Raw genomic sequence first — 17,014 nt, forward strand, 5'->3', positions numbered from 1 at the left:
GGGGCCATGACAGCCAGGGGCAGGGTGCAAGGCGGGGGGTGGACAGGCTTACTCAGGGCAGAGGGCTGCTAGGAAACAGCACTTGGAACAACCCGCGTGCCGGTTTCCGTGAGCGGCCCTCGGTCAGGGCTGACCTGTCGCCGCCTCTGCCACAGCTAGACAGGGTACGCCAGGAACTGCGAGCTGCGGCCTTCTCTCTGCCTGGCCCAGGGCCCGACACTACGGGGGTGCGGGGCCCGCCTGAAGCTGGCCAGGGAAGAACCCGCGGACACACTGTTCGGACTCTGGCCTCTAGAGGTTCGTGGAAGGGCGAGCTCAAGGGAGGGCAAGGGAGTCAGGGAACACTTCCTGGAAAAGTGTGGGACTATCCCTCAGCCTTCACAGAGCACCCACAGAACCTCACCCCTAGTCCCCCGCCCCTACGCCCCATCAGACGTCAACCTGCGGCTCGTGAAAGCATGGGAAGGGGGAGGGGAGGCCGGAGAAGGCAGCAGGGGCCCAGGCCCGGCAGGGTTAGAAGGTGTGTGGGTACAAGCTAGCCACCAGCACTAACACCTTCGGGAGCTTCACGGTTCCCACAGAAAACCCCTCCAACCCGCTCCTTCTGCCCCGCTCTCCGGGCCGGCAAAGCTCAAGCACGGGCCGGTCTTGAACACGGCTAGCCCCCCGGGAGAGGCCACCTGGCGTAGCTGGCCGGCAGGGGCGACCACCCAGCAGGACACCGCTGCGAAGAGGCTGTAAGCCAGGAGGCACGGCCGATGGTTCCCAGGGCTGCAGGCAGCAGACAAGGCACCCTCCCCCACACCAAGCTCTACCCTGAGCCAGCCAGAGGTCACTGTCAAGGGCAGGTCTCCTCGTAGTAGGCATGAGTCAGAGGTCATCCTGCAAACCGTCAGGAGGAAGTGAGGCAGGGAGTGACTCGTGGCACTCTGCCACCTTCTACCTGCCCTAAAAGGTGACAAACAGGACTCAGAAGAGGCAGGCGACTCTGTCACCCGGAAGCCCCAGAACTTCACAGTCTCCTAAGAGTCCCTGGACCCAGTGGCCAACCCAACAGGTCAGACACACCCTAACCCAAGGAGTCATAAAACACGGCCTGCCTGGGGAGCAGGAGGCAAAAGTACAGAGAGAGCAAGTGTGAGAGAGCCCGGTTAGCCTGGGAGGAGGGAACCTTTAGGGGCTGGAATAAGCTAGAAGAAAATAATCTGAAGGCCTCCAGGACCAAAGACGGGTTCTCTGTCAGAGTCCTGGTCACTCCCACGATGGCAGAAAGAGGTGGCCTCCTGGTGGCCCCAATTACACACATGAACCACAGTCACAGGATAACAACCTTTATTGCCAAGAGAAACTCTACGAGGCCTGCTCCATCCACCCTCCAGCAGGACCAGGGACAAGGGGCCCTGGAGCCCCAAACAACACGCAACACAAAAAACCAGCTCAACTCAGTGGAAAGCCATGCCTGCCTCATGCCTGGCCGGCCAGGACGGTGGCGAACTCATCCTGAGTGGGCGGCAACTGCGTCCCCTGCGATATGCCGGGACAGCGTGAACTGCGAGGTGCGCAAGGGGGCGGGAAGCGGGAGGGGGCGAACCGAAGTACCCAGGAGGCCGGGCTGCAGGCAGCAGCGGGCACAGGCCAGGCAGCAGGCGGGGAGGAGCAGCCTCACTCCTCCTTCTTGTCCGTGGGGCCGTCTACTGCTGCCTGGAAGGGACAGAAACCACAAGGCAAGGGATCGACAGGATGCACCCCTCCCCTTCAGCCCCTGGCCCCTCCACCCGAAAGGCCCAGCTTGCTGCCTTCTCCCCAAGTGACAGTACCAGGGGAGCAAGGAGCCCCCGCCAGGGCGGGAGTGGCCCCATTCTAGCAAAGGCTGTGACGCTAACACCAACCAGGGAGGTGCAGCTGGGAGCCTCCTCCGTCCCTCCTCTCTCCAAGCCGCGTGGCCCCACACCAACCACCATCTTGGGCCCGCGGCAGGCCGAGCATTCCAGTCCCTCCCAAGCCCCAGCTCAGGCCCTGCCCGGTTCTGTATGTTTATCCTCTGTGGGTCCTGCCGGTGAGCCCCCCCAACACTGAGGCCACCACCAGTCCTCCTCTGGGGCCGGGTCATGCCTCTTCAGCCCCTGTGGTGGCCAAATCTGGGCCACCAAGCAACAAGGCAAACTGTCAGAACTTAGGGGTGTTTGCCAGGCCACCACGCCTAATTTCCAGGCCGCCTGAGCTTCCACATTCAGCCAATCTGAGGACTCAGGTCGTGGGCGGGGACGGGATAGGTGGGTGGCCCCGGCCCCGCATCACCCGCACAGCCCACGTACAGAGGGCCGGCTGCCCATACAGAGTCTCCCTGCACCGGACTTGGACTAGCGCAGGGGCCCCGCACCACAAACCAGGTGCGCACGTAAGGGAAAGCGTTCTTCCCAGAGACAATGACGCCAGTGGTGAAGCCAGGCAGGCCACGGCGCAGAGGGCGCACCGCACTGCTGAGGCCACTTTAGCAAGTGACTGCCCTCTGCCAAGCCACACACCCCCCCCGCCCCCCCCGCCTGAGAAACGGCTCCAGCTGCTGGGCCCAGACTGGCACTGCTCAGCAGGCTCTTCTCTAGACCCAGAGCCCACGGCAATGGAGGAAGAAAGGAGGAGCGGGAGAGAAAGCAGCCGACCTGCCCCTGGGGCCTCTCGAAGGCTCTGCTGAGGCAGGCTAGTCTGGGGTTGGGCCCGCTCTGGGCCTGCCTGGGTGTGAGGGTGTGGGGGTACAGGGGGCTCTGATCCTCCCCAACAGAGCAGACTACACGGGCGGCTGACCTGTAATTTCGCGTGCTCCTCCAACAGGCGGTCGTACTCCTTGGTCAGGCCCTCAGACTGCTTCCGCATGGCCAGAGCCTCATTTTCAGCCTTCTCTAATTCTGGGGATGATGCGGATGAGGAGGAAAAGGAAACAGAAAGTCGGAGTTAGGGAGAGAAAAACCCAGCTGCCAGAGACACCAGATACAGGTCTGAACACGTCCCCTCGAAGGCTGTCTAGAGAGCACGGCCCTCCAGAAAGCTCCCCTGCCAGCTACCGTGAGGGCCCCCGAAGTGGGGGAGGGCTGGCCAACACAGCTGGGGGAGTGGGGAAATGCCAAGGACGCCCTGGCCCGTCTGACGGAGGGGCTCTCAAGTGACCCTAGGCGCAGGAGCCTTCAGCGAGGCTGAGACCATGGGACGGTGTGAGAAGCCTAAGGTGAAAGAAGGCAGCAGGGAGCAGACTCTCGCCCCCAAAGTTGAGAGCCAACAGCAGGTTGGGGGGGTCTGCAGGAAGGGAGATGGGGTCACAGCAGGATCTTCGGGAACACCGCAAGCAGTTCTGGGGTAGTGTCCCGAATTCTTTCTGTCCCCGCCCCCAAGACCCTGGTGACGCTGCCACCTGCAGAGAGCACCGCTCCCCAGGCCTGGTGCTGGCCGAGATGCTCTGGGGTTAGTCTCGGGGCCCCGAGACGGACACTGTACCACTGAGCCCAGCAGCTGCACGAGCAGAGGGCTGTTTGCGGCCACCCAGCTCCCAAGCCCAAGGGCGCGTCTGTTGTTAATACTCCAGCACAAGTGGGGCAGCCACCACTGCGGGAGCGTCCAGACTTTCGGGGGCTGGGGGACAGCTGAGGACAATGCTCACTTTGCTTGCTGACATCCAGCTCATCCTTCAGCTTCTTCAGATCAGCCTTCAGGCTCCTGTTCTCTTCTTCCACCTTCTTCTCGGCAGCCCTACCGTCCGACTTCACCCCGCCAACAGCAGCTTCCTAGGCAGAACGCCAAGGGCACGGGTTACTTGGGAGGGAGGGAGGGAGGCAGGCAGGCAGGCAGGCAGGCGATCCAACTCTGTCTTCCCCACGGAGCGCAATTCCTCAAGAGGCCTCGGGCACTTGACCCTTGGGGAACGTCGGCACAGATGGGCTCCCAGGCCGCATGCCCTGCCTGTCTTTCTCAGCAGCACTGCGGGCTTTACCGGTCCAGCCAATGACTCAATCTGCTCTCTTCTGGAGATTTCTGCCAGTCACCCCCAACTGACCAATGACCTCCGTTCCTCTCCCCAGACTCCACAGCTCACTCTGGCCAGGAGCCCCGAACTCATCCCTGCCCGTGCAACTCTACCCCATCTATGAATGAATCAGGTCCGTCTACCCATCTCCTTCCCAGCTCAGCTCACACCTCGCCTCCTCACGCAAGCCTTCCGAGACTGACCACTGTCAGTCCCGTCCTTACTCTGTCTCCAGCTGACACAATCCTCAGGAGACCACACGCCTTATCTTGCGCTCTTCTGTGCTAACTGGCCGATGGCTCACAGCACAGGGCTCGGCCCACTGGAGAGTCAGCTCTGTCAAGCAAGAGTCTGGCCCAGATGCAGCACACAGAGACAAGGGAGCACCAATGGTACCCCCTTCCCTGTCGAGTCCCCGGACCCTCCCCAGCACACCCCCGAGAACCACCCCTTCACCTTCTACCCAACCCCTCAGCTTGGCCGGCAGCCATAGCGTCACACACTCCCAGCCCAACAGGCCAACAGTGGCCCTGGGGCCCACGGGGAACGTCACACAGCCGAGGCCCGCAGGCAGAACGCACCTTCTTCAGCTGGTCATTCTCTTCCATGTACTTCTTGGCCGCCTCACTAGCACTCTCCGCCTGCTTTTTAAAGGCTTCGTTGGACGCCAGCAGCGTGGCCTGCTGGGAGATGAGAGTCACCAGGCGTCTAAGCAGGCTACAAGTGGCGAAAGAAGGGAAAAGTGAGCGGAAGCAAGCAGCGAAAATGGCCGGCATGAACTTCTCCTGATTGCTCCTGTCTCAACCCTGCCTCTAGCCTAGACCTGTCCTCTTAGATTGCCAGGGCAGCCAAGCAAGACGCCACCAGCCTGGCTCTGGCAACAGAAGGGAGAAGGCGGAGCCTGAGAGCCGTCCTCCTGCCACCAGAATGATTAACACTGCCCCAAAACGGCCGCCCCAAGCCCTGGAGCTGTCCTTCAGTCCCGAAGGCACAGGAAGCAACACACTGACGAGACACCCCAGACCAGGCCTAGCTATAGCCAGAGGACCCCAAACCTAGTCCTTTCCAGCTGAGGGCCTGCACCCAGATGCTCCAAAGAAGCCACGGCACCATCTTCCTAGCTGCGACATCAGGCTCGCCCTGGTAAAGAGGAGCAGCTAGCACCTGGGGGCACTTCCGACCTCTGGGCCCAACCCTCATGCCTAGCTGCCAGGGGAGGCCCGACTGCTGCCCGTGTCAGAGAGGGGAAGCTGGCTAAGGCAAGTGGTACAGGTCAAGAGCCAAAAACGGCCGAGGCAAACCTGCGCTGCAGTCCGTATGACCCCAGGATCCAAGCCCGCAACCACCGCCCATTCTCCATGGGGAGGGAAGCACTCCCAAGCCCAATGAGAGAGACAGACAGAAAGGACTCTTGTCTCCCCGCCCCCTCCCTAAACTCGGTCTACAGGCAGCTGTTAGACAACATGGCCGCAGTGAGCTCTTCCGGCACTGGGGAGCAGAAAAGGCAGAACCAGGGCCCAGGCATACATCTCAGGTGCAGACCAGCCACGAGGGGCAAGCAGGTGGCAGCCGGGGCTGGGGGCACCTGCTGCTCCACTCCGACAGCCAGCCCTGTCCTTGAGCTGTTACCGGACCGGAGGAGAGGGGACCGGACAAAGGCCCAGCTCAAACAGTAAAAACTGGGGAGGGGGAGGAGGGAGGGCACGTTCCCCACACACCTGAGACAGAGGCTCAGGCTGGCCACAGCGATGAGGAAGGCACCCCCTGGGGAACGGGGAAAGAGGCAGCTTTGTGCTGAGTGTTTCCACAACAAAGTGCTTGCTCAGAGGAGACAAAGCAGCCTTGGATGCCTGCTCCCAGGCCAGCCTTCCCAAAGCCTGCCAGCTTTCCCAGAGTTCTTGTGGACCCCTGCCTCTCAGACGGCCCGAGGGCATGGGGCAAGAAACAAGGTGCACCCCCCCAACCCGCCCACCGCGTGGGCCCTGGCAGAGTCCCTGTGAGGAACAAGTCCCTGGGGGGAGGGGGAGGGGAGGCGGGCACACAGGGGACATCAGATGCCCATCACACTTCCTGGTTTGCAGAGAGGCTCCAGGGGCCCCGGCAGTATGGGGAAAGCCAGGCTGCTGGTTCCTGGCAGGAAGGGAGAGTTTCCAATGACATGTGCTCTCTAAAATTAGCAGCCAGACCTCGTGGCCCAGGGCTCAGGTTTCCCTGTCTCAGCCCCTGACTATACACCAACCTGCCCCCCACTGGGCTGGAGCCCTAGAAGGGGAAGGAGCTCCCACGCGCCCCAGGAGCCAGAGAGAAGCAACACACCTGCCCATGTCAGCAGGGCAGAAGTCACCGGAGGGACCCAGGAAGAAAGGCAAGTCTGACTAAGCCCCAACTTCCCATACCTCCATGCTCTGAGTGCTCAAGTGCTTAGATCCCGGTGATGCGGACGAGGCCCCTCCTCCCACATGGTGACAGGCTGGGGGGAGGGCACGTGTGCCACCTGCTGGACCCAGCAGGCAAAGATGGGGCAAGTAAGCCCAAGGATGACCCCAGCACCACAGGGCCAGCCGGCGGACTGGCGTGAGCGGGACGCCAGCAGAGCTGGAAGCCACCACCGCTGTCCCCCTGGTTACGCAGGGAGGCCATCCCCAGGGAGGCGGCGGTGACGGCATTGCCCTCCACGCCAGCCCGTCCCCAGCTACGGCGCGCCAGGGCTGCCACCACGAGCCCGGGCAGACGCGCGGAGACTAGCACCAGAGCTGTGCGGGGAGCCGCCCAAAACCGCAGCCCGCTCTGGCGCCCTGGCCCAGGCTCGCAGCCCAAACTCACGATCTCTCCCTCAGCACAGGGCAGGAGCCAGCACGGCAGCCGGCACCCCCCACCCACCCCAGCCCCCCCGAGTCCACGCCTTCTGCCTTCCAGTCTGACCTACTCCTCCAACCCTTTCCTGGGTGCCTCTGGTAATTCTTCCCCCCAGGAAACTTGTTCTCAAGGAGCTCTCCCTCCTGCTGGCCCGTCCTCCCTCCCTCCATCTGGCAACCAAGCTAGGGCCTGCCCCGGCCAAGTCACTAGCAGGACCACTGATGGCCTAACAGCCCACTCCAAGGAGGGCCCTGGAATCCTCGGGGAATCCTCGGGGAGCGCACTCGGCAGCACCTGGCACAGCCGACAGGCCGCCCTCCTCGCGTGACTCCCCGCCCGACTCAAGCTACCCTCACCGCCCGCCCATCTCATCACCGACAGGGCCCACCTCGGGCCAGACCCTCACATCTAACTGCCCACTAAAGCCTGGCCCCTGGGGGTCCCTGAGCCAAGTCCAGCTCAGCCTGCCAGTGGACGGACCTTCCCTGCACCGCACTGTGCTGAAGGCTGTCGCTGGTCTACCCGCACTCCGCGTGCACGCCACCTTGCCCCCTTTCCTCCTGCCCCCAGCCCCCACCCAGTTCCATCCACGTCACCTCCACACAGACCATCTCCCACGCGGGTCATCCCCACTGCCAACGGCGATGGCCTCAATACTTGTCTCCTAGCCGGTTAACAGCTCCCAGGAGCCTCCTCCTGACCCCTGACCACAGCTTCGCAGCAAACCAGAGTGACCTTTGTCCGAGACGGTCTGACCACGTCACCCCTCAGCTTCAACCCTCCGGTGCCGGTCCCACCTCGGCCTCAGCCTCACCAGCCGTGCAACGCTCTGCTCCGGCAACACCGGCCGGCTGGCCGTTCTTGGAACACACTGGGCTCTCGCTCACCTGGTCTCCGTGTCACTGCACTCTGGTCTGCGATAGCTTCTCTTCTTCTAGTGACTCAGATCCAGTTCAATCAACACCTTCCCCAAAAACGCTTTCCTGACCCTCCCGGGCCCCCCTTTCTCGGTTCTCCCATAGCACCTCAACACACCCCGTGATCAGCTGCACCGCGCTCCCTCCGTGCTCCCCCTCACCGCCTCTCTCCAAGCTGCCACTTGTACCCTGGAGCCCTGGCTCTCCCCGAGGACACAGGCAGCAACAGGGTGACAGGAAACAGCAGCGGAGAGGGGCCACGTAAGACGGTGCCGATGAGCAAGTCAGGCTTGTGACCGCAGCGGCAGCCAAGAAGCAGGGGGGAAACACTCACCACCAAAGCCAGGGGCCCGGGGCCAAGCCAAGAGCAGTGAGCCCAGGAGCCGGGCTTCTGGAGCTGCCCCTCACATACGGGGCCCCGAGTTCTTACACCTGCCCCCAGGTGTCAGCGTGGAGAAAAGGCTGAGGTACTGCCTTTCTTCTGTCTCCTGCCCTCTATCCTCCATCACGCTCTGCTCTACCACCCGGGGACTATGCAGGTAACGGTTCCGAGCCGTCCATTTCTGGACAACAGAGGGGAACCCAGGAGCCAAAACGCTTTCCCAAAGGCAGCAGGCTGACAGAGAGGCCCAGGATCTGGGTCCCGGTGACAACGGGAAAAGTCAACACGCAAACCTTAAGAAGATCTAGATGTGTCCTTGGCAGACAAAGGTCATCCCCAAATACCTGAATTCAACTCAGCTTTCTTGTAAGATGTTCTTGGACACTGAGTGGAGCTCTCGTGCTTTTGTAGAAGGCTAGATAAACATCAGAAGGAAAGAGAAACAGACTGTCTCTGTGGACACTAAAGAAACAGCGCCAACCACAGCAAGTGGGGCAGACAGTTCCTGTGTGCTTCGCAGCAATTCCATCTCCCTCCTGCGGGGGGGGGGGGGGGGGGGGGGGGGCGGGCAGACACTGGCTTAACAGGATGTGGGGCAAAAGCAAGGGGAGGGTCCTCCCAAGCACCGACCGCCATCTCCTCTGGCTCCGGCAAGCCCTCACCCCTACGCTGTTGCCGATCCTGCTCACTTAGCTTTTACCAGGCACCTCCAGAGTACCATGCCCTCAGGTGAGTTGGGTCACTGAGTCAGCAGGACCCCACACAGGGACAAGCAGGCCCGCAAGCCAGCGCCACAGTGCCACCTGCTGACTCTCCGCTCGGGCCGCCGCCCTGCACCACACAGAGGCCTGCGGGGCTGCCGGTCACTTCCAGGTGAGCCCCGCCCACCTGTCCAGGAGAAAACGTTGTGGACGCGGAGAAGGCCGCCCTGACAAGGACCCAAAAGTCAGCCAATGGGCCAGGAAAGGCTTTGGGCAAAGTGGAATGATAATACGGAAGAAGCGACCCCAGGAAGCACACACCCTTCGAGAGTCTGCAATCACAGAAAGAGTTCTACGTGGGAAGATCCAGGGCATCTCCGAAGGGCTGCCCTGAGAACCGCCCCCCCCCCCACGGCTTGGCCCTCCTCTTAGCATAAAATGGGGAGGTGGGGGACTAGGATCAGGGTAAATGCCAAGGCCCGAGCAGCTACAGCTAATGGCCAGACGTGTGCACCCACCCTGAGGCCAGTGAGGCTAGCCAGAGGGGACCCGAGTGGAAGCACACGGCCACCCGTCATCCCCTAGCACTAAAGAGAACCAGGGCGCAAGAGCGGGCCGTGTTTCCCGGGCTTTGTCTTGTTGCCTTCTTGAAACCAGCAGAGAGATCTTGTGTAATTTGGGGGACAGAGAGCAACGGATGAGGGCAAACAAGCCCGACTCTAATACGCGGGGGGGCCTACCTGGTGACTGGAACTGTTGAGGGAGTGGGAGAAAGGAGCCATCAGCCCTGGGTGTGCCTGGCATGGCAGTAACTTGAGTGCAAAGGAAACGAGGCAGTGCCTCTGGCAGGCCACGTGCCATGCTCAGAGCCTGGGAAACATGCCTGGACCAGGGCATCCAAGTAAAGGATGGGGGGGCTCCAGCTAGTCTGTCTGATGTGGAGGCCACCAGCCACGTGTGTCCTTTCCAGTTAAATGAATTAAAATGACATGAAACGGCAGGCTGGGAGCCCCAGAGGTCCCTTTCCATCTAGAACCCTGCTCCCCACTCCCCCACACTCGGCCTCAGGAAGGGGCCCTCCTGGAACGTCAGGCTTTCAGTGACCTTGGAGTCAGGAAGAAGGAATCTCTGCTTGGCACCTCTGCCCCAAAGGAGGAGGTCCTCACCATCTGCTTCTAGAGCATGACAAAGACAGTTCTTCTGTCCAAATCAAACAGCTGAACAATCCATACTCTAGACATGGACACTTGTTCTGACGCACATCCGATGGTCCTTTCGGAACAGCGCGTAAACAACTGCCCCCACCCTGCTCTGGGGCTGTCCCGTCATCAGAGCCCCTCCTGGCCCAGTACCCACAGGACCCCATGGGCCGTGACCACTGTGGCGAGTGGACCCGGCGCAGGAACAACTTCTGTAAGGAACTTACCCAGTGCCTAGATCTGCAGTGCTGCTCTAGCCCGACTCTTAGAAACTAACGACAACAGCCAACAGAGCCACAGATGGGGCAAAAACCCCAGTGGAACGGAAAGCCAAACCCACACCTGACCTCCATCCACATCGCTCTACCTTCCAGCAGGCCTGAGCCTCAGGAGTTCAAAAAGCCCCTAGGAGGGGCGCCTGGGTGGCTCAGTGGGTTAAAGCCTCTGCCTCTGGCTCCGGTCGTGATCCCAGAGTCCTGGGATGAAGCCCTGCATCAGGGCTCAGCGGGGAGCCTGCTTCCCTTCCTCTCTGCCTACTTGTGATCTCTGTCAAATAAATAAATAAAATCTTAAAAATAAATAAATAAAAATAAAAAAATTAGAAGCCCTTAGATACCTTATCTCGGTACCCATTTAGACAAACTATAAAACCTAAAACCTGCATAGTAATCAGGGAATGCAGCCGTCACAAGTTTATGTTCCTAAGTTGTTACCGGAGGGCGCCTGGGTGGCCCAATCATTGAGCGTCTGCCTTCGGCTAGGGTCATGATCCCAGGACTGGGATCGAGCCCCGCATTGGGCTCCTTGCTCAGCAGGGAGCCTGCTTCTCCCTTTCCTACTCCCCCTGCTTGTGTTCCCTCTCTCGCTATGTTTCTGTGAAATAAATATAATCTGTTACTGTAAAGTTCTTAAAGATCAGATGTTAGGGGCGCCTGGGTGGCTCAGTGGATTAAGCCGCTGCCTTCGGCTCAGGTCATGATCTCGGGGTCCTGGGATCGAGCCCCGCATCGGGCTCTCTGCTCCGCGGGGAGCCTGCGTCCTCCTCTCTCTCTGCCTGCCTCTCTGCCTACTTGTGATCTCTCTCTCTGTCAAATTAATAAATAAAATCTTAAAAAAAAAAAAAGATCAGATGTTAGTGCTGCTTATGAGTTTTTCTTAAAAGTCCCTTTCTTTTCAAAGAGATAAACCGAAATTTCTTATTGCCTGTAAACATGACAACTGGGATTTGCTTCAAAATAATCCATAGCCAGGGGCGCCTGGGTGGCTCAGTCAGTTAAGCGTCGGCCTCGGTTTCAGCTCAGATCATGATCGCGGGGCCCTGGGAGCGGCTCATGCTGGGCTCTGCTCAGTGTGGAGTCTGCTTGAGAGTCTCTCTCCCTCCCTCTGCCCCCACCGCACTGGGCTCGGGTGCTCACAGGTGCTCACTCTCTCTTGTACATACGTACATCCGTAAAATCTTAAAAAGAAAAAAAATCCCACAGCCAGGGGCCAGTGGAGGCGGGGAGATAAAATGGAAGTGGCCAGTAGACTCCCACTGCCGAGGCTATGTCACGTGGGAGGAGCTGTCCTTTGGTCATGCTATCTACGTCCACAAAGACAGCAGCGGTCCCAGGTGATTCCAGGCCTTGGCCAGTGCTGAGAGCCCCCAAGCACCACCTAACTGGGTGTCCTGAGGCTGCGCGTCTCCCAACCCTGTGTCCCTGCCGCGAGGCCTATCCCACTCTACTCCACCACCCCCATGCCTGGCCCGGAGCACAAAACGCCTGAGGGCCAAAACTGGGCCTTCTCTTTGACTTCCTGCCTGAGCTTGTCACAGCCTACCACGCAGTGTGGAAAACTCCAGAAAACTCTTATCGCTACTCAGGGTGATACTGAGAACGGCTACCACTTACTAAACACTCCCTGCATGCCGGGAATGACGTGGAGAACATCACCTGAACCGCCTCAATCCTCACACCGAAAACACCAGAAAGCATCCTCACCCACACTCTACAGATCCAGGGAAAGGTTCAGGGAAGTTAAGTGACTTTTCTGAGGTTACCAAACTGCCAATAACAGACCCAGGACCCAAACCCAGACCCAGTTCCAAATCCCACTATGGTCACATCAGCTTGCCTCCGTGGGTCATTACGGGGGGGTTGGGGAGCAGCCAGGGTCGGGGCATGACAACAGAGCCCAGGCTGGCGGCTGGCCCCTGCCTAGCATGCACACGCACACACGCGCGCACACACACACCCCCCCACCCTGGTAAGGACACAGGCACCAGCCATCTGCAGAGGTGGACAGCAGGGATAAGGGGCACTGACCCAAAGGCAAAGCAGAGCCCCCTGCTTGCCTCAGAGGGTCTGGATGAATTCTACCCTGTGGGTTAGGAGGGGTTCAATCACCTTTAAACAGACAACCCAGCCCCCAGGTCACTGGCCGTGAAGGAAAGGAACTCGGCAGAGCAGCATGGGGGCAGCGCCATGTGACTGCCGGGGCAGACCGCAGTGACAGCACCCAGCCCGGAGGGACAGGCAGGAAAGCAGCCACCCCTGTGGATCAAATTTGGGTTATTAATACACACAGAGGGGTGGACCTTCCTGGGTCTGGATGGTGAGCACTATCTTGAGCTTGACTGACATTTTAGCAAAGCAGAGAAAACAGTGTGGCCCTCTGGACTTTCCAGCCAGCATGGGAGGAGCCGCCATATGGCCACACTCCCAGCGAGGATAACGGCCAGCTGCCAGTCTCCAAGCAGGGACGCAGAAACCAAGGAAACGGGTGCGTAACAGTAATCTACTCGCCGGAGCCCACAGCTGCCTGGATCTGCACTCAGCAGCAGCCTGTCCCAGGCCCCATCCCAGACCGGAGCCCCCAAGTGTGCACCCGCGGGGGGTTCAGACACTTTCTTCCCAACGGCCCTGGGATCCCTATGGTGGGAGCTCAGGAGACCTGAAGAGCTGGGCTTCCATGACGGGCTTCTATGATATCCAGCATGGTGGTCTGGCAAGCACAAGCCGGCCGCAGGCCTGACGCTGTCTCCTTCTGCCTACATCCCTCTATTTGGTCCCCAAGGTTTAGGCAGCCCTCAGTGTGTGCCCAGAACCCTGGCACAGAGCTCATCGGCCTACAGGGGAGAAGGCCAGGTTCCCATGCCGTACCTCACAGGCTGCCCGGGGCCTTGGAGGACAGCCCTTTGGGCTGGCTAACAGCACAGCGCGGGCCTCGTGGAGCAGATCGGGAGAGAAACCGCAGGGAAGCAGGAAGAGATGAAGTTAGCTGGGCCACTAGGGGAGGGGAGCGGGTTTCTAGGCAGAGGCCACAGAAATACTTGGGGAAGGGAACCCATGTGGCCAGTTCGTGACATGGGGAGACTGGAGCAGAGACGACAGAGGCCCGCAGGGAAGGATCACATCCCGAAGGACCTGGGTATCAAGCCTTCATGTCAACGGTGCTAGGAAAGCACTGGAAGCAGGGGTAACGGCATCAGTTTTCCACGTCAGGAAGGTCACTTGTCGGAGGCAAGGGGGACAGGCTGGGGGAACCAAGACGGGATCAGGAAGCCCAGCTGGGATGACGGCAGCCCCACCATGGCAGTGGTTCCAAGGACGAGGAGGAAGGCAGGCTCAGGAGGTCAGAGCCCGAGGCTGGCAACGGGGACAGTTTCAGTTTCGTAAGGTGCAAAGGGTTCTGGAGCTTGGGTGTACCAAAGAACCACCTGGACACTGAAAAACGCTTCAGATGGTTAATTTGGTGTTATGCGTCATTTATCATGATTTTTAAAAACCCACAGGGGAAGACCATACAGGACAAGGAAGAAGGATAAAGCACCCCCAGGCTTCTGGGTCGGGAGAGCAGTTCTCACACTCGGTGGCCCTGCCTAAAGAGAAAGAAACACAAGGAGCCGGGAAGGGACCAAACTGTCCACATCAGGGCTGCCATGCCTACAGACAGGACAAAAGCCCAGACCCTGTTCCCACCCCCTGAAGCCAACGGGCAGAGGGAAGCGCAGGCTTGTTTCAGGACGCCAGGCTCTCTTCAAGCCCAAGGCCACCGTCTCCAGCTGGGGGGGGCCTGCTCAACCGCACCCCACCCAGCACGCTCCTGCCGCAGGCCCCCCCCCCCGGAGCCGGTGCTACACCAGCCGCTCTTCCAGGCGGTGCTCTCTTCCTCTGTGGTCCCCCTCATCCACTAACCTGCTGTCTCTAGGTCTCTACCCCAGTCTCGCCTCTCCTGACACGCTTCCTCCCCCACCCCACCTCAAGGGAAGCGGAGCTGCCGGCACCTCCCTCTGCCCCAGCCGTCAACCCTTCCACAAAGCTGCCCGCGGCTGCCATCCCGCTGACCAGCCCCCCTCCGGCGAGCTCTGCCGGCTCCCGTCCCTCCGTGTGCAGTCCTTCCAGCACAGTCCTTCCCAGCAGAACCACAGCACCGCAGCCTTCGAACCCCCGCGTTCCTGCTGGCAGCACCCCTCCACCCGGTGCCTTGACCCCTGCTACCAGGCCCTGGTTCGGGCCACCAGCAGCTCTTCCTCCAGCAAGCTCCGACTGGCCTCCCTCCATCGGGGCTCTCCTGCTCCACCCCAGCCCCTGGCCACTGCCGAGCATCACATGCAACTCCGAGCCAGGCGCGGCGCCCCCGAAACAAGTCAGCGCTCCGCCGCGCGGAGGTCGGGCCGAACTCAGGAACCAGCATTCCAAGTGCTCCAGCCCAGCTCTCCCCTCTCCTGACCCAGCCCCCCTGGCCCGCCTGCCCCTGCCCGCACTCAGCCGGAAGCTCCCGGTCCTCAGGGACCGTGCCAGTGCCAGCCGGTGCCATGTGTACCGGAGCGACAAAGGCAGATGCGTCAGACAGGATCAGGAGGCCCAAAGCACCAAGGCCCAGCCGCGGTGCGCACAAAATGGCAAATGAGGGAAGTTCTCCACCGTTTATGGCCAGAAAAATGGGAGGATGGGCTCGGTGTTCAAGAGTGGGCAGCTGGCTGGACACACATGAGTGCCGGAGGGGCAGACTGGTTGTCCCAGAATGACACTCACAGCAAACTCCAAGAAAATGCAAGTTCCCGTGTGGGAGCTACTGCTTAACCCCATTCTGTTTAGTTTAAGTAGCTTCATGCCCGGCGTGCAGCCCGGTGGGGGCTTCGAACTCATGACCCTGAGATCAAGATCTGAGCTGAGATCAAGAGTCAGACGCTTAACCAACTGAGCCACCCAGGCGCACCCCGACCCTGTTTCTAAGAAGCAAGCAGACCGTAGGGAAAGAATCCAGGCATGGAGCTTTCATCGCTCTAAGTTTGACTTCTTGGCTCTGCCAAGTCGCAGCTCTGGGGACTCGGGACGGGTTTCTGAGCTTCTCTGAACCCCCATTTCTTCTTCACAAAACTAGCATAAAAATTACTTTGTGCCTAACATATGGAACGCCTAACAAGCGGCAGCTGCTATTAAATGTAGAAAGCTCTAGAAAGACATGCAGCAAAGATACACGTCAGCAGCAGTTAGGGTAGCAATAACATTTCAAAGAACTTAACTTCCTTATTCATTTCAAGCCTCATCTTCCTCCAAAGACTGTTACCAGATGACCACCTTCAGATGTATGGAAACGGACACAGAGTCATCTAAGAGATTAGTCGTGGGACTCACGAAACCAAGATCGATGATGAGGGCACGCAAGAGAGTAGATTCGAGCTTACACACAGCACAGGAGCCTTTCTCCCAAAAGCCAGGCAGTAACTACTCAGAGAACACAAGAGCCCGCTCTCTGGTCTAGAGTTGAAGGCAGCCTGAAAACCAACCACCCCGCACTGGTAGCTCCCACCGACACGGACCAGCTGCTGCGTGAGCCTGGGCACGGCCACTCCATCTCTCTTGGGCTGCCCTTCTCCATTCACAAGCCCCCCCAGAGCTACGCACGTTATTCAAGTTCTTACTGGCTTTGAACAGAACCAGAACCCAAACAAACCACACAAACCGCTCACACGCAGAGGTGAGGCCACAGGGCTGCAGCCCCAGAGCTAAGCCCTTACCAGGTGAGAACACTTAGTGCCAGAGGGGAGGAGCCTACTCAAAGCCCTGCCCTGACCTGGTGGAGCCAGCCTCCCCTACCCCCCCAACACCGGCAGTGAGGGCTACTCGTGTGCATGCCTCCTCTACCTCCTCCGACGACTGTCGTCTTTCTGCGTCAACAACCCATGCTGAGTGCTGCTCACACGTCCCTCGAGCTAAGACTACAAGTGGGACCCCACAGGACAGCTATCAGAACATCAGCAAGTCTGACCCAGCACAGACAGACAGACATCTCTCGCTCATTCCTTTACAGGTCTGCACGTGGCTAACAAGAGTCATTGGTTCAGAGGCGCCTGGCTGGCTCTGTCGGTAGAGCACGTGACTTTTGATCTTGGCATTGTGAGTTCAAGCCCCACGATGGGGAAAGGGATCATTTTAATAAACTTTAAAAAACAAAAGCGAGGGGTGCCTGGGTGGCTCAGTGGGTTAAGCCTCTGCCTTCAGCTCAGATCATGATCCCGGGGTCCTGGGATCAAGCCCTGAATCGGGCTCTCTGCTTAGCAGGGAGCCTGCTTCCCCCTCTCTCTCTGCCTACCTGTCATCTCTCTCTCTCTCTCTCTGTCAAATAAATAAAGAAAAAAAATATTTAAAAAAAAAAAAAAAAGAAAGTGAGGGACGCCTGGGTGGCTCCATCGATAAAGCAGCTGCCTTCGGCTCGGGTCATGATCCCAAGGTCCTGGGATGGACTCCAGCACGGTACTTTCTCAGCAGTGAGCCTGCTTCTCTCCCTCTGCCTGCCGCTCTGCCTAATTGTGCACGCACATGCTCTCCTCTCTCTCTCTGTGTGTCAAATAAATAAATAAAATCTTTAAAAGGAAAAAAAAAAGCGTGTGGCTCATTTGTTTCAAAGTTCAGAGAGGGACACCTGGCTGGTTCAGTCAGTAGAGCACGTGACTCCTGATT

General features: G+C 59.5%; 1 protein-coding gene across 4 annotated transcripts in view; it reads right to left on the minus strand.

Moving 5' to 3' along the window:
* Positions 1 to 1,315: 1,315 nt before the first annotated feature.
* BCAP31 (B cell receptor associated protein 31) overlaps positions 1,316 to 17,014 on the minus strand; it is a 28,390-nt gene continuing 12,691 nt past the window's right edge. For all 4 annotated transcript variants that reach the window (XM_045995488.1, XM_045995489.1, XM_045995491.1 and 1 more), the window contains exons 5-8: positions 4,594 to 4,729; positions 3,650 to 3,773; positions 2,803 to 2,903; positions 1,316 to 1,701 (exon numbers count right to left, since the gene is read on the minus strand). In XM_045995488.1, the coding sequence (XP_045851444.1) occupies positions 1,663 to 1,701; positions 2,803 to 2,903; positions 3,650 to 3,773; positions 4,594 to 4,729 (400 nt within the window). In that variant the 3' untranslated portion in view covers positions 1,316 to 1,662. The remainder of the gene's footprint in view (positions 1,702 to 2,802; positions 2,904 to 3,649; positions 3,774 to 4,593; positions 4,730 to 17,014) is intronic.

This window comes from Meles meles, chromosome X (genome assembly GCF_922984935.1).
Source record: "Meles meles chromosome X, mMelMel3.1 paternal haplotype, whole genome shotgun sequence".
NCBI classification, from domain to species: domain Eukaryota; kingdom Metazoa; phylum Chordata; class Mammalia; order Carnivora; family Mustelidae; genus Meles; species Meles meles.